The 22,623-nt window shown below is 36.5% G+C and overlaps 1 protein-coding gene across 1 annotated transcript in view; it reads left to right on the top strand.

Annotated features, from left to right (window-relative positions):
* The window catches only part of LOC121640431 (CUB and sushi domain-containing protein 1-like), a 344,948-nt gene extending 322,528 nt beyond the window's left edge, over window positions 1-22,420 (top strand). Inside the window, exons 68-74 of the mRNA XM_041986178.1 lie at window positions 49-111; window positions 822-983; window positions 3,104-3,216; window positions 9,509-9,596; window positions 9,823-9,949; window positions 11,527-11,589; window positions 18,968-22,420. Of these exons, the coding sequence (XP_041842112.1) occupies window positions 49-111; window positions 822-983; window positions 3,104-3,216; window positions 9,509-9,596; window positions 9,823-9,949; window positions 11,527-11,589; window positions 18,968-19,127 (776 nt within the window). The 3' untranslated portion in view covers window positions 19,128-22,420. The remainder of the gene's footprint in view (window positions 1-48; window positions 112-821; window positions 984-3,103; window positions 3,217-9,508; window positions 9,597-9,822; window positions 9,950-11,526; window positions 11,590-18,967) is intronic.
* The last annotated feature ends 203 nt before the right edge of the window (window positions 22,421-22,623 follow it).

The raw sequence follows: 22,623 nt of genomic DNA, 5'->3' as shown, positions 1-22,623 counted from the left end.
CATACCACGTAAGCTCAACTAAACTTGATACCTTTTTTAATGTTTCAGTTGGAGTAAAAGTCAATCCTAAAGATAGAGGAGAGTCCGATGTCCAGAAGAACAAGATTCGTGGTACGCATGACAAACATCAAAACATGCATTTGCTTTAGTACATACACAACAGATGAACATTAAATAGAAGTGAGGTCATTTCATCACTGAGTGTTTATGCCCCATTTTAAATTGATTTCGTTATATAGTTTTCCTGATCTGTCAACATGTATTTCCTAGAAAAAAAATGAATAATGAGATAGGACTTTGCAGTGAATTGTTATTATGTGGGCCACTATTAGATTGAGCAGTTTTTATTGGATGGTAAAAAAAACTGTCTTGTTTGCAGGCTGTAAGTAGGTTCAGATGAAGTAAGTAAATTAATGGATGGAAACACATAGATGTAATACCATTAAATTACCTTGTAAGTCTGTAAAAAGATTTTGGAATCAAAGTTGGGTAAATTTCTCCAAGAACGCTACAGCTGAGTTTGAAATGAGTCATGTAGCTGAGTGAATGTGGAATCAGACTGACCTTATCAACTCTGAGGGAATCACAGCTGGTTGTTTTGTATGTTTTTTTTTTGCCAAACACATGAGGGTAATCATCATCCTAAGTTTTTTGTGGCAATCATCCTTTTTCATGACCTTTAATGTGTATCTGGGCAAATGTCAGCTGACAACATTTCTCCAGCTGATTCTCAAAAAAGACCAAGTCACACACACAAATACTGTATGCATACAGTATATAACTTCATTCTTAATATGACTGTTTCTTTGTCTTTGTGACAGTTCCAGTGGACGTCTTTTCTCCGAATTCAGAGTGGAGCGGTTTCTACGAGTATTTAGGGAAGAGACAGGCCACAACATTTACAGTTACTGGGTTCAATTCTTCCAGTGGCCGTGTTAATGTCACATTACTGGAGACCAGTGGAGTGTCAATCAGATTGTCAGGTAACAATTTATTGGATACACTTTCCCATTGAAACTAATAGGAAAGTGTGTCCAAACTTTTGACTGGTATTGTATAGTATATCCTTATATGGTTCTCCAAATAACCCTTAACAAGACAGGTGTGTGGAAAATACATTAATTTTATATAGTACTAAAAAAAAACTAGCTAATAAAAAGTGAATCAAAACTTGTTGTTTTATTTTAGTGAAATAAGAGTAATCACGTACCAGGATTTGCAGGTTTCAAATGCAGTGTAAATAGCTCAGGTGCAAGCATTGCTGGAGGTGTAAATACACAGGAGGCTAATAAAAAACCCTGCTTTCATTCTCACTTGTCAGCAAGACATCACTAATCTGTGTTTTGACTGGCGCAAACTCGTAAATTGCACATAATATCTATAAACATTGACAGTCTGCATGGATGGAAAACAGCACTGATGCATGCACATGAGACAAACTTGTAATATATTCATTTCAGTTTCATTCCTTTTCATTTGTCTTCCTAATACATTAGAGTATGATGGCTTCATTTACTAAGTAAAGTAAAAAATTAAATAGAAGGTTTAAGAATGTCAATGAGAAACTCAAGATTAAATATTAAAAGACAAGTAATAAACAATTTTAAAATAAATATAATTAAAACATTTAGCCTTTTTTACCAAATAAATCAATCAACACGTGAACATCTGAGAGTTAAGAGAGCATTATTAGCTAAAATACCTCGAAGACAGAAATGAATGAAGCTTTATATTTTTCCATTATTCAACAGTGACAAAGATTATTCAAAAGTGGAAAATATTCAACAGTTGTGAGTCTTCCCAGGACATCCCAGCATCTCTACCCCGAGATCAGACCATAAAATACAGGCAACAGGAGAAACAAAGGAGGCAGCATGACTTTGCAAATGAACAAACCATGAGAATTTTGGAGCAATGTCCTTTGGGCAAATGAGACCGAAGTGGAGATGTCTGACTAAAAGGCAAAACATATACGACTCAGATTGATTTGTTTTAATTTGTATACATTTTAATTAATAAAGGCCCAAGCTGATAAAATCCCTCTGGGGCTCATGTTGCAATATAGTTCACATTTTCAAAAACATTCAAGTTTTTCAAGTTTTATTTAAGGAATTTATTCAAAATGAAGCAGTTTGTCATTTCAATGAGTTATAGATGTTCTTGGGATTCCAACTATAATTATATTATTTTTATACTGCTCGAAAATCCTAAAGATACACAGGTATAAGAACTCTGTGAACGTTTCTGTATACCAGATTATACCAAGTATATCAAGTATTCTAGGTCAAATTTAAAATCCACATGACAGCTAAAGCTTTGATGAAACAGGACCCCAAGCACAGCAGCAAAAATATAAAAGTAAAGAATCAAGGTATTTCTATGGTCCAGTCAAAGTACAGACCTTAACCTTATTGAAATGTTGTAAGGAGACCTTTAACTTCTCCAAAAAAAAAAAAAAAAAAAAAAAAAATCAAAATTAACAAAAACAAACAAAAACTTCACAGCATTAAGTTTTTGTTTGTTTTTCTACTAAAACGTTTTAAGTTTCTCTACTAAATGTGGTTCTACAAGCTCTTGTAGGTTCTTAGGTTAAGTTCAATTTATCAAATTCTAAGCCCTGGGGTGGATGAGAGGATTTTTGTTTTATTCTAGTAATGATGAAAATTGAATTAAAGAGAGTATTTTTTTCCTTTAACTGTGCCACAACTGTTTTAATTGCCTAAAAGTTACTGGCAAGAAAAAAGTTGCTATGCTATTTATGCTAAACACTTGAATTACACTTTAAAACCTGATGCTCCTAAATATGACAAGTCCATGTAAGAGACACACTACAAATTTAAAGTAACATAATTGTATCTGTTTAAAGTCTGTTGTGTATTTAACTTATAAGACAAATGTAGCTGAAGGTTAAATGTCATTTTTCCCCAACTAATGTGTCACAAGCTTCTTGAATGAAAGAAAGTATGATGATCTAAAAATGTCAAGGTGTCTGTTTTTCTGTCACACAACTACTCAGTTTGCCTGACATCGTTGAAGTTAATTAGATGGTGTGTTTTAGCTTTTTTTTGTGTTTAATCTCAGTGCTCTGTCTCTATCTTTCCAGGTACATATAAGTCTGAGGAAAACCAGCTATTACTGAAGGTCTACCAGGTGAAGGGGCCAACTGAACATTACTACAGCAAATTTAAAAATGACAACTGGGCCATGGATGGATATGTAAGTAAAACCTCTTATCTTGAAGCATTTAAGATGTCTGAAGGCAACACAGTTATATAGCAGGATCTAAATGAGTTGTGGGTCATTGAATAACTGAATTGTCAAACACTGAAGCAATGTTGCAGTATCATCTTACCTAAATTCTGCATGCAATGCCAGAAATCTGTATAACTGTAACATCTTCAAATTCTATGTATCAGATTCTTAGATAACGGGAGACTGGAAGTATTTTAAAAATTGTATTATTATAACCATAACAGTGGTATTAGAAATCTTTACTAAATCATAGTCATCAGGAACAGGCGGCCAAAAGTTATGTGAATCCTAAAGTTAAAAATCTAAAATGTACTGGCATGAAACAGAGCAAATAATCAACTTTAAAAGACCAATCTATTTATCTATTTATTTCCTAACAAAAAGACAATTTGATTTGTCTCAGCAATTTAATGTACAATTCCAGTTCCACAAAAGTTGGGACACTGTCTAAAAGATCAATAAAAACAAAATGCAATGATGTACAAATCTCATCACTTTAAACCTGATTCCTAATAAAACATAAAGAACATCCATCCATCCATCCATTATCTTGACCGCTTATTCCATTACGGGTCGCGGGTGAGCTGGAGCCTAACCCAGCATTTTAGCAGGTGAGAGGCAGGGTACACCATGGACAGGTCACCAGTCTGTCGCAGGGCCAACACAGACAGACAAACAACCATTCACACCCACACTCTCTCCTAGGGAGAATTTAGAATAACCAATTAACATAAAGAACATAAAATGATGAAATCAGGGATGTCCGATTAGTTGGAATACTACTGTTTATTTTGACAGTGTACTCATTTTTGTTTTCGTTATTGTTTCACTACTCAGAGATGTGCAACTAAAGTTTACAGTGTTGTTTCTGCCAGAGTTTGCACCAGTAGTGGACGCAACAGACCAGTGCAGTAGTGGTGCGCGGGCCGCCCCCTAACCCGCGGGTCCCGCGGGTAACCCGCGGGTCGGGTTGGGGCGGGTCAAAGAATTTTCGCTTCACTGCAGGGCGGGTTGGTGTGGTTTACTATTCTGAAATATCTAGTTCTATCTATTAATTTTATTTTTTGTCAAACTGAAAATAAAGACCTTAATCAGTGTCTACATTTTTTTTAAAAAATAGAAGCGGAGGTGCGGGGCGGTTTGGCGCGGTCCAATTTTTTTAAAAGAGCGGGACCCGCGGGTCGGAAAAAACCCCGACCCGCGCATCACTACAGTGCAGCACAGCAGTATCCCACTCAACTGGGTAACAAATTCAAATGCACATTATGTGGAATAAAGCTAGCCCACCATGGTTCTACCAACACAAGCAGGACTCACTTACTAAACCATCACAAACATATTGTCCTTCAGAATCAAAATTACTAGATAGATCAATAAAAATAATTGTTTTTATGGTAGCTAATAGGCAGTGGGCTGGTGTTTACTGTACAATAAGGTCACTAAAAGCCCACAAATCTTAGAAAAAAAAATGCTTGTGAGGGTGGTGGGCATGCTTTAATGGTGATGTCACAACGAATTGACTAATCCGTTTTAATTGGTCTGATTAGTCAACTTAAGAAATCACTTAAAATGGCCATCCATTATTCAGACTACGGATGTCACAATTACTTAATTTCACAATTAATTTAGGTCCACAATTACCAATACAAATTTCTCATTATTGTGACGTTATGAACCATAACAGCTGATCTACGCAACTTCCACACAGAGTGAAAGCAAAGGTACAGCACATACGTGAGTTGCCACGTGTGGTGTGTTGTTTTCTTTCTGTGCAAGTTGCAGAAAAGGCGAGCCTCCATGCGAAAGTGTGGCTGTGAGTTATTTCCCTCATACAAACAGATTAAGTCATCCTTAATGAATTTTTATTTATTTATTTTTTTTGTTATTTACAAAAAAAAAAAAAAAGGATGAAAGGAGGGGGGAATACATCAAATACGTTCCACCACCTGCAGGATAATCACCAGCTTTTTACACTAACGTAAAAGTAAATGAACACTAAATGATATGTCATTAGTAATTTTATAATTTTGTACGACTCTGGTTGCGTTTACAGCACAGCATGATGTGTTCACTGAACGTTACATTATGCGTATGAGAAAAACCGAAATACGTCTGTTTTCAGAATAATTTTCAAGTTCAAATATAATCGACTTCGGCATGAGATTGATGTCTTTTAGTCGTCAGTCTGCAATGTAATGCTGAAGAAATGGCATATTATTACAGATATATGGTCTTGTTTATTTTCACATTTCTAGTATGTTTCAATCAGCTGTTATTCTGCTGAAGAGCAGCTGGAAGTCAAAGGTAGCTAGATGTTTCTCTGTGTTTCATAATTCTCTAACCGATTTCTCTCAAGTCCTGGTAGAGCTCCTGTAGCCTTTTTCCTCTGTTTTCTCTGAGAGAAATCTAGTTAATATCTAGGATTTTTTATACTGTTTACAGGGCAGAAGTGATTTATTGGGAATGTTTCTTTTTGTTTGTTTGTTTTTTTGTTAATTATTTTGTTGTGTTGGCATCAAAAGATAGAAATAAATCAAATTTAAAGACCTAAAAGGAGTGTTCATGTGATATTAGTGATTTTTAGTTTCTTAAAATTAACACATAATAACTGTGATAATCATGAAATCTTAATTATTTATTTCATACAATGACAATCTATAATCGCGACAACTCTAGTTCAGACTGACACATTTTACCATTTCACAGGAAACATTAGCTAATGTTCAATATATTGGCAGAAAAATATCTTTAAAAAGAAAAATATTTCAACCCACAAGTATCCTGAGTATTTGATGGATTTTTCCTTTCATGATTCACTGAATGTTTTCTGTTAGTGAAAGGTCTGGACTGCAGGCAGTTCAGTTCAGTTCAGCAACTGAACTCTTATTCTGCAATGCTGTTGTGATGGTTGCAGTATGTGGTTTAGCACTGACTTTGTAAAATATGCAAAACCTTTGCTAAAAGAGACATTGTCTGGATGGGAACCTATGCTATGGATGGGAAAGATTCAATACAACCCCCTTTAAAAACTATTTTTTCTTTATTTTTCTTTTCTTTATTGGTTTGTTTGAACACAGTTATTAGAAATTGGACTTATGTGATTTTTTTTCACTTGGATAACAATGAATTGGCTTGAATTTGATTGTGTCTGTAAAATGCCTTTTAATGACTTTTTGTGAATTGGTGCTGTTCCAATTAATCTAAATTAAAAACTGAAGTGAATGCTACTCTTACAGGATCTCTACTTTTCACCAGTGATGGTGGCTTCACATATATGTAAGGTGACTTCTCCATAGGCACTATTACAAGCCCAGGCTTTTTAACTGTCTCCCTGAAAACAAGCTGGATGATCCTTCTCCATTTTAGTCTGGTTTCAAAAGAGAATGTCAAGTCTTGATTTTTCTGACTACAGAACAGTTTTCCACTTTGTCTCAGAGCACTTTAAATTAGCTTTGGCCCAAAGTAGACAGCAGCGTTTCTTGATGGTGTTCACATATGGCTAATTCTTTGCATGATAGAGCTTTAGCCTACATGTGTGGATTGCACAGTGAACTGTGTTTACAGACATTGATTTCTGGATGTGTTCCAGAGCCAGTTCTATTATTTACAGTAGAGTATCCTGCTTGTTTTTAATGCAGTGCCATACGAGGGCCAAAAGATCGTGAGCATCCAGAGTCCTTCTAGATTTTCTGAATCTTTTGTTTAAAGTATACATTGTAGATGGTGGCTGTTTTCACAATTTTACACTAAGAAAAGCTTTACCTGAAATTCCTTCACATTTATCAGAGGCAGTTTGTTCCAGATTGGTGAGCCTCTGCTCAGAGGTTCGGTCTCTCTGAAATGCTTATTTTATACTCATGATATTGACCAGTTGCCAGTTAACTTAATTAGTGGCTGAATTACTCTTCCAGCTATTTGTTTCCCCCTTTTTAATCTTTTTTTAGATGTGTTGCTGCCATCAAATTCAAAACAACCTAATATTTTACATGAAATGGTAAAATTTCTTTTTCAGCATATGAGCTGTTGTTTATGTTCTACTGGGAATAAAGTATGGCTTTATTAGATTTTCAAATTATTACATTCTGTTCTTATTTACATTTCACACAGCCTCAAAACATTTGTACTTTCTGTTGGTGTTTTAAGTTTGTATAGTGTATAATTAGCTTCAAATTGAAAACATCTAAGAGTTAACTAAGTGTTTAAGGAAGCAGATGCATCTCCTGCATGTTGTAGCTAAGAACCATCTGTCATTAGTGATATTTTCTGCCCAGTTCACCCAGCAGGGCAGATATTTCACTAGCTGTAGTACTGTGAAAAAGTTTTAGGCATTGAAAGTAAAGTGATGCTTCCAGAGACATCACTTTATACGCTACACAGAGAAAGGAAAAAGAAAAAAAAAAAGGCAAGTTAATATTTTATAAAACCACACATCACTTTTAAAGCAGCATATACTCTCGTAGGTGTATGACTGCTCACAGTTTTTCAAGGTACCTGGCAGGTAGATTGTTTTAAGAATCTTGAAGAACGTCCGTAACCCTTTTGTGGATCTGAGCTGTTTCGTCTTTTCACATAAGCCCTGTGAGACTCCATGATGTTGAGATCAGGACACTATTAGTCCATATCGATTACAGATCTTCTAGTTCTTTGGGTTGCTGAGTAGTTTCTCAGGATTCTGGCTGCATGTTTAAAGCTGAGATGCTGCACATGACTCTAAGTTGGTTAGACCCCAAAAGATGATTCTTTATGGTAGATGTGAGTCAAACTTGTTTCTTTCATCGTACTGTATTCTGTACTCAGTAATTCTTCATTAATTGAAAAAGAAATTATGGAAAACTGGCATGCAGTATGTAGCAATTCTAAACTTGAAACTCTTATTTATTTGATTTAAAAAAGCAAATACTAAAAAACTGAAATTTTAATTTAGCAGGATGTTATTAATGTTGAAAATATTTCTTTGCCAACATCTAATTTCTATTAATTCATACAGTCGTTGTTTTTGCTGTTGTTTTTTTTGCACGTTGTCTGTGCATAAGTCCACAATGTTCTTTGCAATTAAATGTTCATCTTATAAAACTGGACCTATTTTGTATTTACAGAACAGGGACATTAATGAGAACAACTAAATATTTTGTGGCTATTAGACTTACAAAGGGGGAGGCTGTGATCATTGCCTGTATCTTCAATTCACTGTATTTGTCCTCAGCTCTTTTGTTTTAGTGTGCATGTCCCAAGTGATAAAATGTATAGGTATTTTTCTGTATAATTTTAAAGAATATTCCACCAGTGCAGCAAAAAAGTAGATTTTTATTTTTGCTGACATTCCTTTTATACAATGCATTGAATTTCTCAACATGAAAATGACCATTGTGCAGTGGTACACCTCTTGGTAAAAACACATAAATGACCAAGAATCTCAGTTTTCTGTAAGCTTATAGCTTTGGACTGAGCCTGTCTCTCACACAGGCAGCAATTAATGATTGATTGTGCCTTCTCTTCACCCTGAGTTACTCAAGCAATGCCTCAAGCTCAGTTTTTGTTGAGCTATTTGAGCTACATTTTCTCTTTCGAAACTTTTTTCTGTCTTTACTTTTTTTACACATTAAATCAGTTTAACTTAGCTTGAGTATGTTAGATATTAATGGTCTGAAAGGAGAAAGAAACAGTAGGAAATGTTAGTGTGAAAGGTCATGAGGATCATATCTGAAAATGTGGTTATGTGGACTCTGGTCCAAGGACTGAAATGTGGGATAGCCTTACTGCCTTGACCTGTAATTTTACTTGCTAATGTGTGGGTAAAACATCTGATGCTTTTATAAGAAAGGGTAAAGAGAGAAAGAGGAAGAGAAAGGGACAGGAGAATGGTGACATGTCAAATTTATAGACTGTATTGTAAATTTCCAAAAATAAATGGTCTTTGAATCTTCCAAATGAATGCATTTAGTATTATAGTTATTTAAAAATAAGCAGCACACTATTTACCTTTTGTTCAACTAGGAAGATTAAGGTTATATAACATCTAGGATTGCTTTTGCAAAAGTGCCCTGACATACAGTAAAACAGACTCCAGCTGTACATGGACAATATGTACACAACAATGCACACAACCGACATCAACTAAATAATGTAAGTGTAAACATGTAAAAAAATATATTAAAATTATTAATTACAACAAACACTGGATTTTTATATCAAAAGTGCCAATGAATTGTGATTTATTTTAGATAAACTATTTATCTGATGATATTTTTCCTTTTAGGTTACTGCAGAGTCCGACCAGAAGACCTTTGTCTACCAGGGACACATTCACAGTAAAGATTTTGGCAAGTTCCATCTGACAAGACAAGGTTGGTCTGTTTGTTAAATCCATAGCAACGCACTGTGTTGGCAACACTGAGAATAAAACAAAATATTGAATATAAAGATAGCAGTGTAAAATAAATGTAGAATAAATGTATTTAAGAACAAAGGAGGCAGAGAATAGAAACTACCAATGCAGGAAGCATCTATCTTATGCACAAAGGGATGTATGAGCTGATGCATATGCTGGTATATCTGTATGTGTGACTTTAGGTCCTGTAACCATGGCAATGGACCCATCAAACCCCTACACAAACAGCAGTTCTGTGGCAGCAGCCATTTTAGTCCCTTTCTTTGCTCTCATCCTTTCTGGATTTGCCTTCTACCTCTATAAGCACAGGTAAGCTGTACTCTCAATGTCAATTCATCAGAGAAAAAAAACATAATCTGCAGAGCAGAATACAAAACAGCTGTTTGCCCTTTATCTCCGTGAACAATAAAGAAATTAGAGGAATATTTTTTAAAAAATGGTTTGATCTCTATGCCAGAAAAATGTCAAAGGAAATTATTAAGTATGAGAGTAAACCTTCAGTAAACCTTAATATATTCTTATGCCTGTTATTCTCTACATTTTCTACATTCTGTCTCCTTGAAACATTGAATATCTACCTTATTTAATATCTTCCAATTGCAAAGCCCTCTTTGCAGAGAAAGTGTTCCATTACATTTTGTTCTTTAAAGGCTTTAGTTAATAATTGTCTGATAGAGCTTGGCAACTAGCACTTTGTCATGTGACAGCAGCACAAAATTATCTGGTCATGGACCTAAACAAGATTTCTTCTTGCTATACACACAGCTTTAACTACTATTAACATTGAAAAGAAGGGATGATACAAAGAAAGTCATCCTGAATGCGAAGAATGGCTACATTTACAAATTAAATCCCTTACTGATCTCATGTTATTATTATGATTGATTAATGGCACAAAAAACCCTTTCTAACCTAACTTTTACCATTGTAAAAGTAAACTGACAACAACAAAAAAAAGAACAAATCAATGCTTTAAGTTTGTATACCCACTGCAAAAGACAGTTGTCACACCATATGGTCAATATTATCCATTGGCCGTCTTGTTGTCAAGCTCTGGCTCCATCTAACTTTTGGTCTGCGTGACTGGGAGGAAGCTTTAACATTCAGAGGGGGTGGCACCAAAACTAGACATAAACTTTGTCTGGTTTCTGTCTTCCAGTCCAGTGTTGATGAAGTTATTTAAAAAAATACTAAAAAACTGAGTGTATAAAGTGGCTGTCTGATGCACTTTAAGGAAGACAGATTAAGAGACACTTAAAGGATGTAATTATAGCTCTAAAGTTCTAAGCACACCATAAAGGTTAAATCTGATTGACCTTAAATATTAATTATTATGCCTACAAAGTGAACAAAAGACTTACAATGCCCTTAGATGACAGATAATTTAGAACTATTCTGAGGATAAAAACCAATCATTATATTTGTTTGAGACTTGTATGAGATTCTACAGAGAGGAATTTACAGACTTCTGCACTCAAAAGTTTTTTAAAGTCATGTCATTCATCTAACATTAGACAATAATACACATTTATCTGTTGGCTTGTCATTTATAATAGCGATGTCCTAGAGTTTTCTGTGCGCAGAGTCTTAGTGTTTTGAGTATTATTGATAGTATCGATATAATTTCACCCTTTGTCCAGGAATAAATACTCTCTGTTCCACAATTACCAACATGCTTTGTAATGCACTGTACTATCAAATTAGCAAGTTGAATCCGAAGTACGTTATACAAAATCATCAACAGTCCATTTAGCACATTTCTATTCAATTTAAATAACTAACTTGTTAGTGGTGTCATTATTACACATTTTTGTTCTACTATCTGATTGCCGTTTAGCGGTATGCAATGCTAGATGATGTACATTAAAGCTGATGGTTGTATGCAGGGCATTGTCTGCTGACACAGATGACAATGAGAGACCAAAAGACACCTGGGGGCCTGGCGGCAGGTAAGACTGGCACCTGTCATCCATCTGGTTCAAACAGCCACCAGACCTCCGCCCGCCGCCACATCCTCTGTCAAACCTTTCATTTCTTGTTTTTAGTTTGCTGTATAGTAAGGCTGCACAGTTACAATAAGAAGAAGAAGAAAAAAAAAACAGTTTCCTGAATTTAAATATTCTGTAATCCTAGATTAAAGCTAGAGTGTAAATCAGTTTAGAGTAAACAGTACATGGGGACTCCTCAGATCAGCTAATGGTAATCTGAGTGATATTTGATATTTTTTATTTGAAAAACATAAATTCATAGATAATTTGAATGTTTTCAACATAGTGCAGCCCTACTGTGTCAAAACAGCAGTCGTCTAAAGCTGTTGTAAGGGCATTTTATTTTGTCTTTGATCTCATTGTCATCTCTCTGTCAGCATGATGCCATCATGAACAATCTTTAACTCACTATAAATCTGATTATTCAAACTTCAACATCTATACCCACTCAGCACAAGTCTGTTGTGAAGACAGCTTTGCCCAAAGTCTAATCAACATTGTAATTTGATGGAAAAGTGAAAGGTGAAAAGATGTCTTTATTACAATGCAGAAAAGATGTTCAAATAAAAAAAAAAGTCCCTCCACTGTTTATAACCGCATATTCCAATGTAGGGTTGCATGGAGGTGGAGTCTATCTCAGCAGCTAATAGCGGAGAGGCCAGATACACCCTGAAGGAGTCACCATTCCATCATAAGGAATGACACAACACCCAGATAGAACCCACACATTACTAGAACATGTGGATACAGACAACCCAGCCGAGGCTCAAACCAGGGACTCTTACTATGAGACTACAGGGCTAACCGCCACACCACCATTTAGTCAGTTTGAATTGTGAAAGGTGAGCATATATTTTTCACAACAAAGAAAATATGTCCTTTCACAGCTGTTTCAGCAAATCAGTTATCAGAAAAAATTTGAATTATTTCAAAACATTTTATACCTGTTTTATCATGATTAACTTTTAAAATTTATTTTTCCACATGGTGAAATATAACTGCAAAAAAGAAATTTTTAAGTTGTAAAAACAAAGCTAAAATAAAATAATAATGATCTGTTATTTGCTGCATAGTTACCACCTCCAGACCATCCAGGGGTTTGTTTGAGATGACCAGCCATGACAATTGTATCGTGATGGCCTGTGGTCTTACCATCCCATTTTCTGACTGCAGCTGCAGTAACTACGAGAGAAAAAAATGTTTTAATTCAACTTGTTAGTTTTTTATCATACCAGTTTTACTCTGATATCGTGATGTGTCCTATAAAATGAGAATTCGATCCTTACAGGAAAAACACTTAAATTACAAACCAATAATAATTGCAGAATACAGAGAAGTTGCCCGGAATGCCCTCTTATAGCCATGCCCACTTATGTTCAAAAAGGACAACACTGTTGGTCATCCCCCTGACAGAAATAACACAAGGCTGTTTCAGAGGATGACTTTTGTTAACCAGAGTATACTCTGAATGGTTCTTAGTGGAAAGCAGGGTTGGAATTACAGTGTAGCTAAGGGGGGCTCCTGCCATCGTTGGGGATGGCTACAATGATTACAGCAGCTTTCCTCTGCTGCTTATCCATGATCACAATGTCCAGTTGGTTGGTAATTACATATCGTCAGTCTGTATTTTAAAGTCCCTCAGGATCTTAGACCTCTAATTCTCCACCAATTTGAGAAATGTTTCCCTTTGTGACCTAGGGGTCTCCAGTCCATATTCCGCACAGATGCTTCTGTACACTGTAGGGCCTGATCTGAAGATTTGTGTGTGTAAAAACATGTTTTTAACTTGATAACACAGGCGCAAGCATGTTGCCATTGATTTACTAACTAAGGATTACTTCTGTTAAATGTACAAAATAATAATAATAATAATAATACATTTTATTTAAAAAAAAAGCGCCTTATCAAAGCACCCAAGGACACTGTACAAACATAAGACACTAAAAGTAAACAAAACATTAAAAGCACAAAACAGAATAAGTGATAGAGGAAGGAAACACTGTGGAAAGATGTATATGGACTTAGGGGGGATAAGACTGTCTGAACAGATGAGTTTTGAGTCTGGATTTGAAGAGAAGGAAGGAGTCCACTGTACGGAGATCAGGAGGGAGGGAATTCCAGAGATGAGGAGCCGAGCGACTAAACGCCCTGCTCCCCATTGTTGCCAGACGTGCCGGGGGAACGGAAAGCTGATGGGTATGGGAGGAACGCAGTGTGCGGGAAGGGGTGTGTGGATGAAGGAGATCAGAGATGTAAGATGGAGCCATGTTATGGAGTGCCTTAAAAGTGATGATCAGTATTTTGTAGATGATCCTTTGTTTGATGGGGAGCCAGTGGAGTTGTTGCAAGATGGGAGTGATATGATGAGCAATGGGGGTCCGAGTGATAACACGTGCGGCAGAGTTTTGGAGGAGCTGCAGCTTCTGGAGGGACTTATTGGGGAGGCCAAAAAGAAGTGAATTGCAGTAGTCAATGCGGGATGTGATCAGGCTGTGAACAAGAATGGCAGTAGTTTGGGAAGTGAGGGAAGGACGGAGACGAGAAATATTACGTAGGTGGAAATAGGCGGACCGGGTGATGTTATTAATGTGAGACCGCAATTCATTTAGGGTGGTTGCCTTGATGAACATGCAATATGGCCGTTTTCTACCAGAAAGCAAGAAATATTGGGAGGAGGAGATGCAGATAGACCAAAGTAGCACACACAACGTTACCAAACATGAAAAGGACACACTAGCTAATTTTGATTCTATATTTAGCACGTCTGAAAGGTAGGCTGTAACTGGCACAACTATACGCAGAAATGTCTGCAGCTATTGTTGCAAGAAGGAGGCTAGACACCTCAAAGGCAACAGAGAGACCACATCTTTTCTGAATGTGTAAATATTTTTGGAATGCCAGAGGCAAAGATTAATGGAACATATGACTGTATTGCTATGCTGAATGCTTTGTTACACAGGATGGTCTGTTGCTGCTCTGGGTCTGCTGGCATTGAGAGCCCTCACCACCACTTTTACCCCATCTTCAATCCCTCTCTTAAAGGCATTGATGACCATCATCAGTCCAGATACAGCACTGGCAGCTGACGAGTATGCGCTGTAAGGCGCCCCTATTAGCACGCACAGCGCACGCCTAATGCATTTACTTAATCAAAATGTTTTGGGCTGAAAGTTTTCATTCATCATTAAAAACTATTGTTTTGTAACATACCTTGCTCTGCAATCAGCTCTAGTGCATCATTCCCAGTATTCCAGTCATCTGCTCCTCTCAATATGTGAGCTGCACCAGTTGCTAAATGTTCGTCAGAGGCAACCCCTGCAGGCCCCCACCTGTCTTATTTGCAGAGGTTTTATTATCAGCAATTTGTTTTGGAACTTAGTCTGATATATTTTCACCTCCTCTTAAACTCAACTGGTAGTTTTGCCAACTGTATTTACTGTTTAGCAAATACTCTTCCATATTGAAGTCATACTGGTGACATTTAGATTTCTTTGCTGGAGCTCAGCAATATATTTATTTGCCTCCTCGACTAACATCTATACATCAGATTGAATTTAATTTTGGGTTTGCGACCTTCCTGCTCTGCTTCTAAACTCTCCATGGCAAAACCACAACACACGCCAAATCCTTGTTTACGCCTGTTATTAATTGCACCAACTTTTTTGGCAAATCATAAACACACAACACATACAGTGTATTTGCATACCTGTGCAATTTTGCTTTATCAGGGATTTTAATAATCAGGGCCTATGTTGGCTACTTGGTTATGATGTTCCTGTCACGATTGGTGGAGGAATTAGACCCAAATGCAGGCTGACAAGGCAGGAGGCAAACAGCCCTTATGAAGATGAGCACTGGGGAAAGAAGACAAGTACATGACAGTGAACTGGCCATGGATAAATGAAACCAATGGATATATATACATTATATATATATATATATATATACACACACACACACACACACACACACAGGTGAACTAATAGAGAGCAGGTGACGCAAATGAGCAAATCAACCTGGTTGTACTAATGAACAGGAAGCAGAAGGCAAAACAGAGGGGAAAAACTACAAAATAAAAGACAGAACTCAAATAGACTAGACTAACAAAACCCAAACCCACAGACCATGATAGTTCTGTGTGTTTTTTTTTTTCCTGCCAGTATCTTGCACCCTTTTGTTAGTTGCTGGATTGTTTCAGGGACTTTTTTGCACAGCCTGCACTTGGGATTCTGCCTGTTGTGGTAGATCTAGGCCTCTGTTGTTCTGGTGCCCAAGGCTTCCTCCTGTGCTGCCATGATTACCGTCTGTGCTGTCCTTCAGTCCACCCCTTTCTATCCATTGGTAGGACTTGTTTATATCGTCAGCTTCCACTTCAGCTATCTATCGGACTTCCCATACAGAGTTATTTTCCTCCCATTATGGATCTTCCAACTTCTTCTCCTCCAGTTTTCTGTTTTTAAGAACCAAGCGTCTACTGTCACATATTTTACATATAACATTGCTTTAATCCATAGTTGATAATATTTGTGAAGTATGGCACTTAACTCTGCTGCTATGGTTAAACATATTCATTAATACAATGTCAAGCCAACAGAAATGGAAATTATTCCTTTAATGCAAAAGCAAAGTAATACCTTAAATTGAAACTTAAAGCTAGGTGTGCATGTGCATGCATTGCAGTTTTTTGTGCAATAGTCCATATGTCAGTAGATAATCTATAATATTGTCAAGGCAATTATGTGTACAATTTTTCATTCTACCAATAAAACAAAACCACTTCACCTACAGCCACCACCAGTGCAGTGATTTAAACCTCTGCCATGCAGGGAGGTCTGTGCTGTGTGTTAGTATGAGCAGTTTTGTAAAGTAATGGGTTGAACATGCAGGATAGGCTTAGTAGTTCCCCAGGGTTGGATTTCTACCAGTGCTCACACACATATACTCACACACGTACATACACTCTTAATGAGGTCAGAATCAAACAGCAGCAGCATTCCTCCCTGCAAATAGTTCCGCAGGGTTTGAGAGTAAGTGATTATATCTAACTGGATTATAGGAACTGATTATCCAAAAGTGTGATCTGCTATGAAAAGACAAAGGAGAGGAGGGATAGTCATATTTCATGGTGTATCCATTTCAATCCATGTAGTAAATTTCTTCAAAATGTTAATTCAATGATCAGACTGTATCCTATACACATATAGATACACAGTCTGAACAACACAAAAACACTCATATAGACCAACTGATGCGTGCTGGGAAGCTGAACATCTAAAGCAATCATTTAAGATATATATTCCCACTCCTGCCATAATTTCCTCAGCAGTTTGTATCTCGTTTGGCTATAATTCTTTCTTACATTTTATATAAATGGAACTGTTGCAGGAGTGTGACTCTTTTTTTTAATTGTCATTATGAAACAGTAAGTAATTGATTTAGATTTACAACAGTATGAGAATAAAATAAATATAATCCACATTCTTGTAATTGTTCATTTATATCTTTAAACATATGCAAGTGTTACTCTTATGCATCAGTGGTTGTGGGACATTATGCTGTCTGGTTATTCTTGATCTAATTCATCTTCCTGAACACTTGGGAAATTGAAGGTGCTGAGTAGAACATGCAGTGCAAATTAACACAGAGTGTCATGCAAAGGTTTAAGCAACTCTCTGAATAACTCAGATGACCTGATTTACAAATTGTATAAAGTTACAGATTATGCTTTTTTTTTTTTTTTTTCCTTTCTTGTGAAAATTGTGTTTTTTATTTTTTATTGTAAACCCTTTCGATATAATATATATATACATATGAAGTCAGCAAGTATCCCTTTTATAGCCAGTTAAAAGTTTTTCAGGTCTTGTGTGGGAACATCTTTCCACTAGGTGCTTTTATTATGCTGTGAGATTCTTTAGCTGTTGTACATGCACTGCTCGTTTAGGGATGTCTGCAGATTGACACAGTCCATTACTGATGTTGAGATGTGTTTAGAATAGAAGAAGGCTACTGTTCATCTTGATATCCTTTTTTTAATTAAGCAAGCGTCACAGACTGTAATGTTTGCGTAATTAACTAATGTCAGAAAGAAGACATTCAAATCCAGTAATGCACTGGATTGCATGTTGAACCAAAGAAATAATAAAAAACATCGATACACACACACTGAATTGCTCAATTAAAACATTTTAATAACTGTTGATGAGGCTATTGATTTCTACATTCATAGTCAAGCCATCTTAAATACTTACAGTCCATTCAGCTATGTCATGCTGAACATAATCACAATGTGGTTCTCTGATTTTGGCATGCAGCCCCTCTCCAACAATTAGTTAATCAGTGCAACAAATGCATCCAATTATAAGATATACATATACAAAAAAATCTCTCTCTCTCTCTCTCTCTCTCTCTCTCTCTCTCTCTCTCTCTCTCTATATATATATATATATATATATATATATATATATATATATATATATATATATATATATATATATATATATACACAAAGCATGATAAACCCACCCCCATGCTTAAAAGATAGTTTTGTTTGTTTGTTTGTTTGTTTTTTTGTTGTTGTTTTTTTTCCATGACATTCAAATAATATTTTTCCCCAATCATTAGTTCACAGCATCAGGATTGTTTAGACATTCATTTACACACTTCAGTGAGTTTTATGGTCACGAGGTAGAAGGTTCTCTCATGGTGACTCTTGCATGAAGGTTATGTTTATGCAGGTGTGACCACACAGTAGAACAGTGCACAACCACTTCAGAATCTGTTCATCTCCTCAAATGTCTTTGTGGACTAAACATCTCTTTAGCCTTATTTGATTAACAATGATGGTAAACAAGCCACATACACAATAAATAGATTAAAGTCTGTGACCTCTGTAAATGTTGTCTGTGACTGCAAACCTCTTGAGGTTCTCAGATCTTTGCATCCTGCCCATCACTAATAATTTACTAATAATAGTAACTCAAACTATTAAGACATTTTTATTTTTATATTCACGTTGTTAAATCAGATCATGTTATACCCACTTCCAAATGTTTCTATACTAACGTACAAGTGATAATTTTACATGGCACTGATGAGTTCATCTTTTCCACTGTACACACTGGTGGTTGTTGTTGAATATTCAAACAAGGAATCTTAGAATTAAAACCAACCAAACTTAAACATTTATAAAGTAATTGTGTGGTTTACTTGTCATTTTGTGTTTCAGAGGCCTGTGGAGTTGTGGTTTTACAATGTTTTCCTTTTCTAAACATCTAATACAGTCTTTAATTGGGAAAGAAAGATTGTGCTTTTAATGCAGTGTTTTCTTTCTCTTTTTCAGGACACGTCCAAAGGTCCAGTTCAATGGCTATGTTGGTCATGAGAGCTCCAATGGTCAGGCATCATTTGAAAACCCAATGTATGATACCAACATGAAGCCCACTGAGGCTAAGGCAGTTCGATTTGATACCACACTAAACACAGTCTGCACAGTGGTTTAGTCCACCAAACCTGCCACTGCCTATAAAAGTGGTTCAGGCCAACCTCCGAGTTGCAGTCTGCAGTGTGGCGTAACCAAACAAAAGAAAAAGGACAAACTTGGACATGTCCCAATGGGCAGCCTTTGTGCAACATGCTGGTCTCCTGTCAGCATAATCTGCACAATAATGCAGCTCCACCTCCTTCCTGAACAATGGCATTAATGCCTTCTTGACTGAACAGCAAACCTGTACACACCAGGGTAGACAATGAGGTCAGTAAACAACGTAAAGTATGTTGTTCCAGAGATCAATGCTTGGACAGGAGTTCTTAAACATTTTTGCAATTCAAACAAGTGGAAACAAAGAGAAATTTTATTTTGGTGAAGTCTCTCCAAATGCATGCTCATCCAGTTTTTGTCAAATTCTTGAAGAAATTTGGCCTTATTGCCTCATGGATGGGGCTCTGTATGGCTAGAGTCCTACGGCCTCTCACTCCTTTCTCAAAGTAAGTAGTTGTTTTTCCCAATCTAAAGCTATGTCCCAATGCTAAATTTGCACAGTGGTATAGGCTTACTTTCTCCCCTGCTGCAGACCGGACATGGGTTCACCCAGTGTGAGGTTTTACCTTCAGGGGAAGCACATAGACTATTCCACCACTTAGTCCTTCCAGACATTAGTTGGCTCCTACATGTAAACATAATACATCACTGGTGCTGGACCAACATCCTCCTACTGGACTTCCAAGCCTCTGGAATCTGTTTGTTATACAGACTGCTGTGAGTTGACAACCAAATGCAGTCAGTGCCGTGACAAGTTTAGCCAGACCAATTTCTTTAATAAAAAAGTAAAGACAGATAAAGCTAAACCAGCTGGGGTAAAATGGAAATTGCAGAGAAGTTTGGAATGTTTTAGCCTACTTAGAGAGCTGGATTAGTTTTAATATAGCAGGACAATCACAGAGTTGGCTAAGTTTTGTTGTCAGTGAATTGATTTTCAAAGGGATTCTTGTATTTTTCTTTACCTTCACCACTATTTTGCCTTTTAGAACAACACACTGTACATTGCAACTAAATAGGCTAAAACATAGCAAATCAAGCTTTTGCAAAAACATGTTTCCCCTAGGTTTTTAGTCCACAGAACCACCTCTGAAGTGGCTTTAGATGAATTTTCAACATTTCCAAATATTAAACAAATATATTTTACTCTTAAAACAGTCCTGCATGGTATTCTACTGTAGCAGAAGGTAGACTATGTTGAACCACATACTAGACATTTGCGTTGCCCTATTGGTGCACACTATGGACTGGTTGGTAATTGTAACTGTAATTTCCCCCTGGGGTTTTAGAATTTTCCTCTGGGATAAATAAAGTATTTTTCCATTTTTTTTTTCTTTATTTAATTTTTTTCCTGAGGTCTGTCAAACACAATCAAAGATTCTTGTTCCTGGACTAGCCACATTTCTGTGCTTGGTGGCTGAACAAGTGGAAGCCTGGAGGCAATAAGCTGTCAGGATCATCGACTGCAGCAATCAGCTGTGGCCAAATCCAGGAAATGATTTGTCCTCTTGTTATTCTGGTCCTGACTATCAGTCAAGAGAAGACTGATTCTTTTTCCACAGTGTACTCCCCAGCCACAAAATCAAAAATAGCTGAACTTTTTAGCAGACCGGCTGACTGACAGAAATTGAACAAATGGACACAGACAAAAGTAGAGTCAGACCCTTCTTTCAGTCAAGAAGCGATACAAGGACTTGTTGCTGTGGAAACAGAGGCAAATGGCTGTCTCTGATAGTCTCTGCTGGCATTTTTCTTCAGTGAAGATATTGATGAACAGACTCTTGTGTTTAAAAACCCAGTGGCTCATTGGGACTTCCCAAACCACTGCTGCTGGTATAATATAAACTTTATATAAACCGCACAAATTTTGCACTAGTGTTTTTTTTTTTTTTTGTTTGTTTGTTTTGTTTGTTTGTTTTCTTTCTTCTTTATTTTTCTTTGACTGGGTTATGGAAAGAAAAGAATAATTTTTTGGGGGTCTGACATGGGTTTGAATAACAAAGTCATTCAGAAAAAGAGAAAATTTTATTCAAAAAGTTATATCTTTAAAAAGATGACAAAATGACTAAATACAGGGTTACAGTGTTTGTATATACACATTTATATTTCTTGCTCCCTGTTTTCAGGTGTGGCCACATGTTATACTGTTGTTTATTTTGTTGCCATGACAACATGCTAGCCAACCAGAAAGTTGGGTAATGTTCACCTGTGGACCACCAGGCAAGAACGAATTTTTAACCATTTCTGAAAGCTCTTATTGTTTCTCATGCTCAGCATGTAGAAAAAAAAAGCAGAGCCTCCCATTCATAATATGGACTCAAATGTTCAGCTGATTACTGGTAAAAGCAAACAGAATTAGTTTTCAGAAACAACTTATGATTGTTTCTCAAAGCCTTTTTTTAAAAAAAAGATGTGTTAGAAAGATGTGTTCCTTTCTGCCCTTATTGTGCATCCTTTCAACACATTACATAACTGATGCTTATGCATAAAGTTGCTTGAACACACCTTTTTAATGTGTACACATTGCATTCCTTCTGTTTGAGAAGTGGTTGCCTAAGGCATAAGACAGATACAGTATGAAGACAACATGCACAATTATGGTTGTCAACAATTATTGTCCCTTGAGCCCCTCCCCAACCCCATATTGTTTGAAAAAATACCTCGTGTGCAGTAAGTCGAAGCCTGCTTATCAATGCTGGATCATCACTGCAACAAATACACAAGCTTTGCAAGTGCAATCTAGCCCACTTATATCAACTTAAAATGTCACTTTAACACCCATGAGCCTGCAAGACCGGATAAAATTCATCAGTTTCAAATCACTTACCAAGCTTGTTATTTTTCGCAGCGTCTGCTCAAGATATTTTATTTTTCAAAAGATGCTGCACTTGGTGTAGATCACAGATGTAACCGCTTTCAGTGTGTGTCTTCAGGTCTGTTTCCTGCTTCATTCATAACATTATGGCATTAACTTTAAACATCCAGCATTTTTTGTGCTGTCCAAATTAAAGCTTAATTTGTTTTCCACATTGTCAGTCATCCAACCACAATCCATATAACCACCACAAAAACGTTGAGTCTCATTTCTTTCATTCACTCGTACGGCATGATGGTGAGAAGAAATGCACAAGAGTTGTCTCATAAAAGACAAAATGATGATTTTCTGCAAGAACCATTTGTCACATTCCAACCAGACCAGATTAAGTCAAATTAGAGAATTTCACCAAGAACTCAAATAAAAGAAAAGCAAAAAAAAAAAAAAACAGAGAAATCTGCATGAGAAGGTTGTCACAATCACCTGTTTAGAGATAAGGATAAGCAAGAAGGAACGAACAGGAAAGTGGCAGTGTCTGTTTACATTTTCAGCTCATTTAGTCAAAAATTACTCTACACCAGACCTGAATGCTGCACTTGAAATGTCCTAAATAGTGATTATGTTTGACACTAAATAACAGACTGAC

This window comes from Melanotaenia boesemani, chromosome 1 (genome assembly GCF_017639745.1).
Source record: "Melanotaenia boesemani isolate fMelBoe1 chromosome 1, fMelBoe1.pri, whole genome shotgun sequence".
NCBI classification, from domain to species: domain Eukaryota; kingdom Metazoa; phylum Chordata; class Actinopteri; order Atheriniformes; family Melanotaeniidae; genus Melanotaenia; species Melanotaenia boesemani.
The sequence above is the reverse complement of the archived record's forward strand: the minus strand, read 5'-3'. Positions and strand labels throughout refer to the sequence as shown.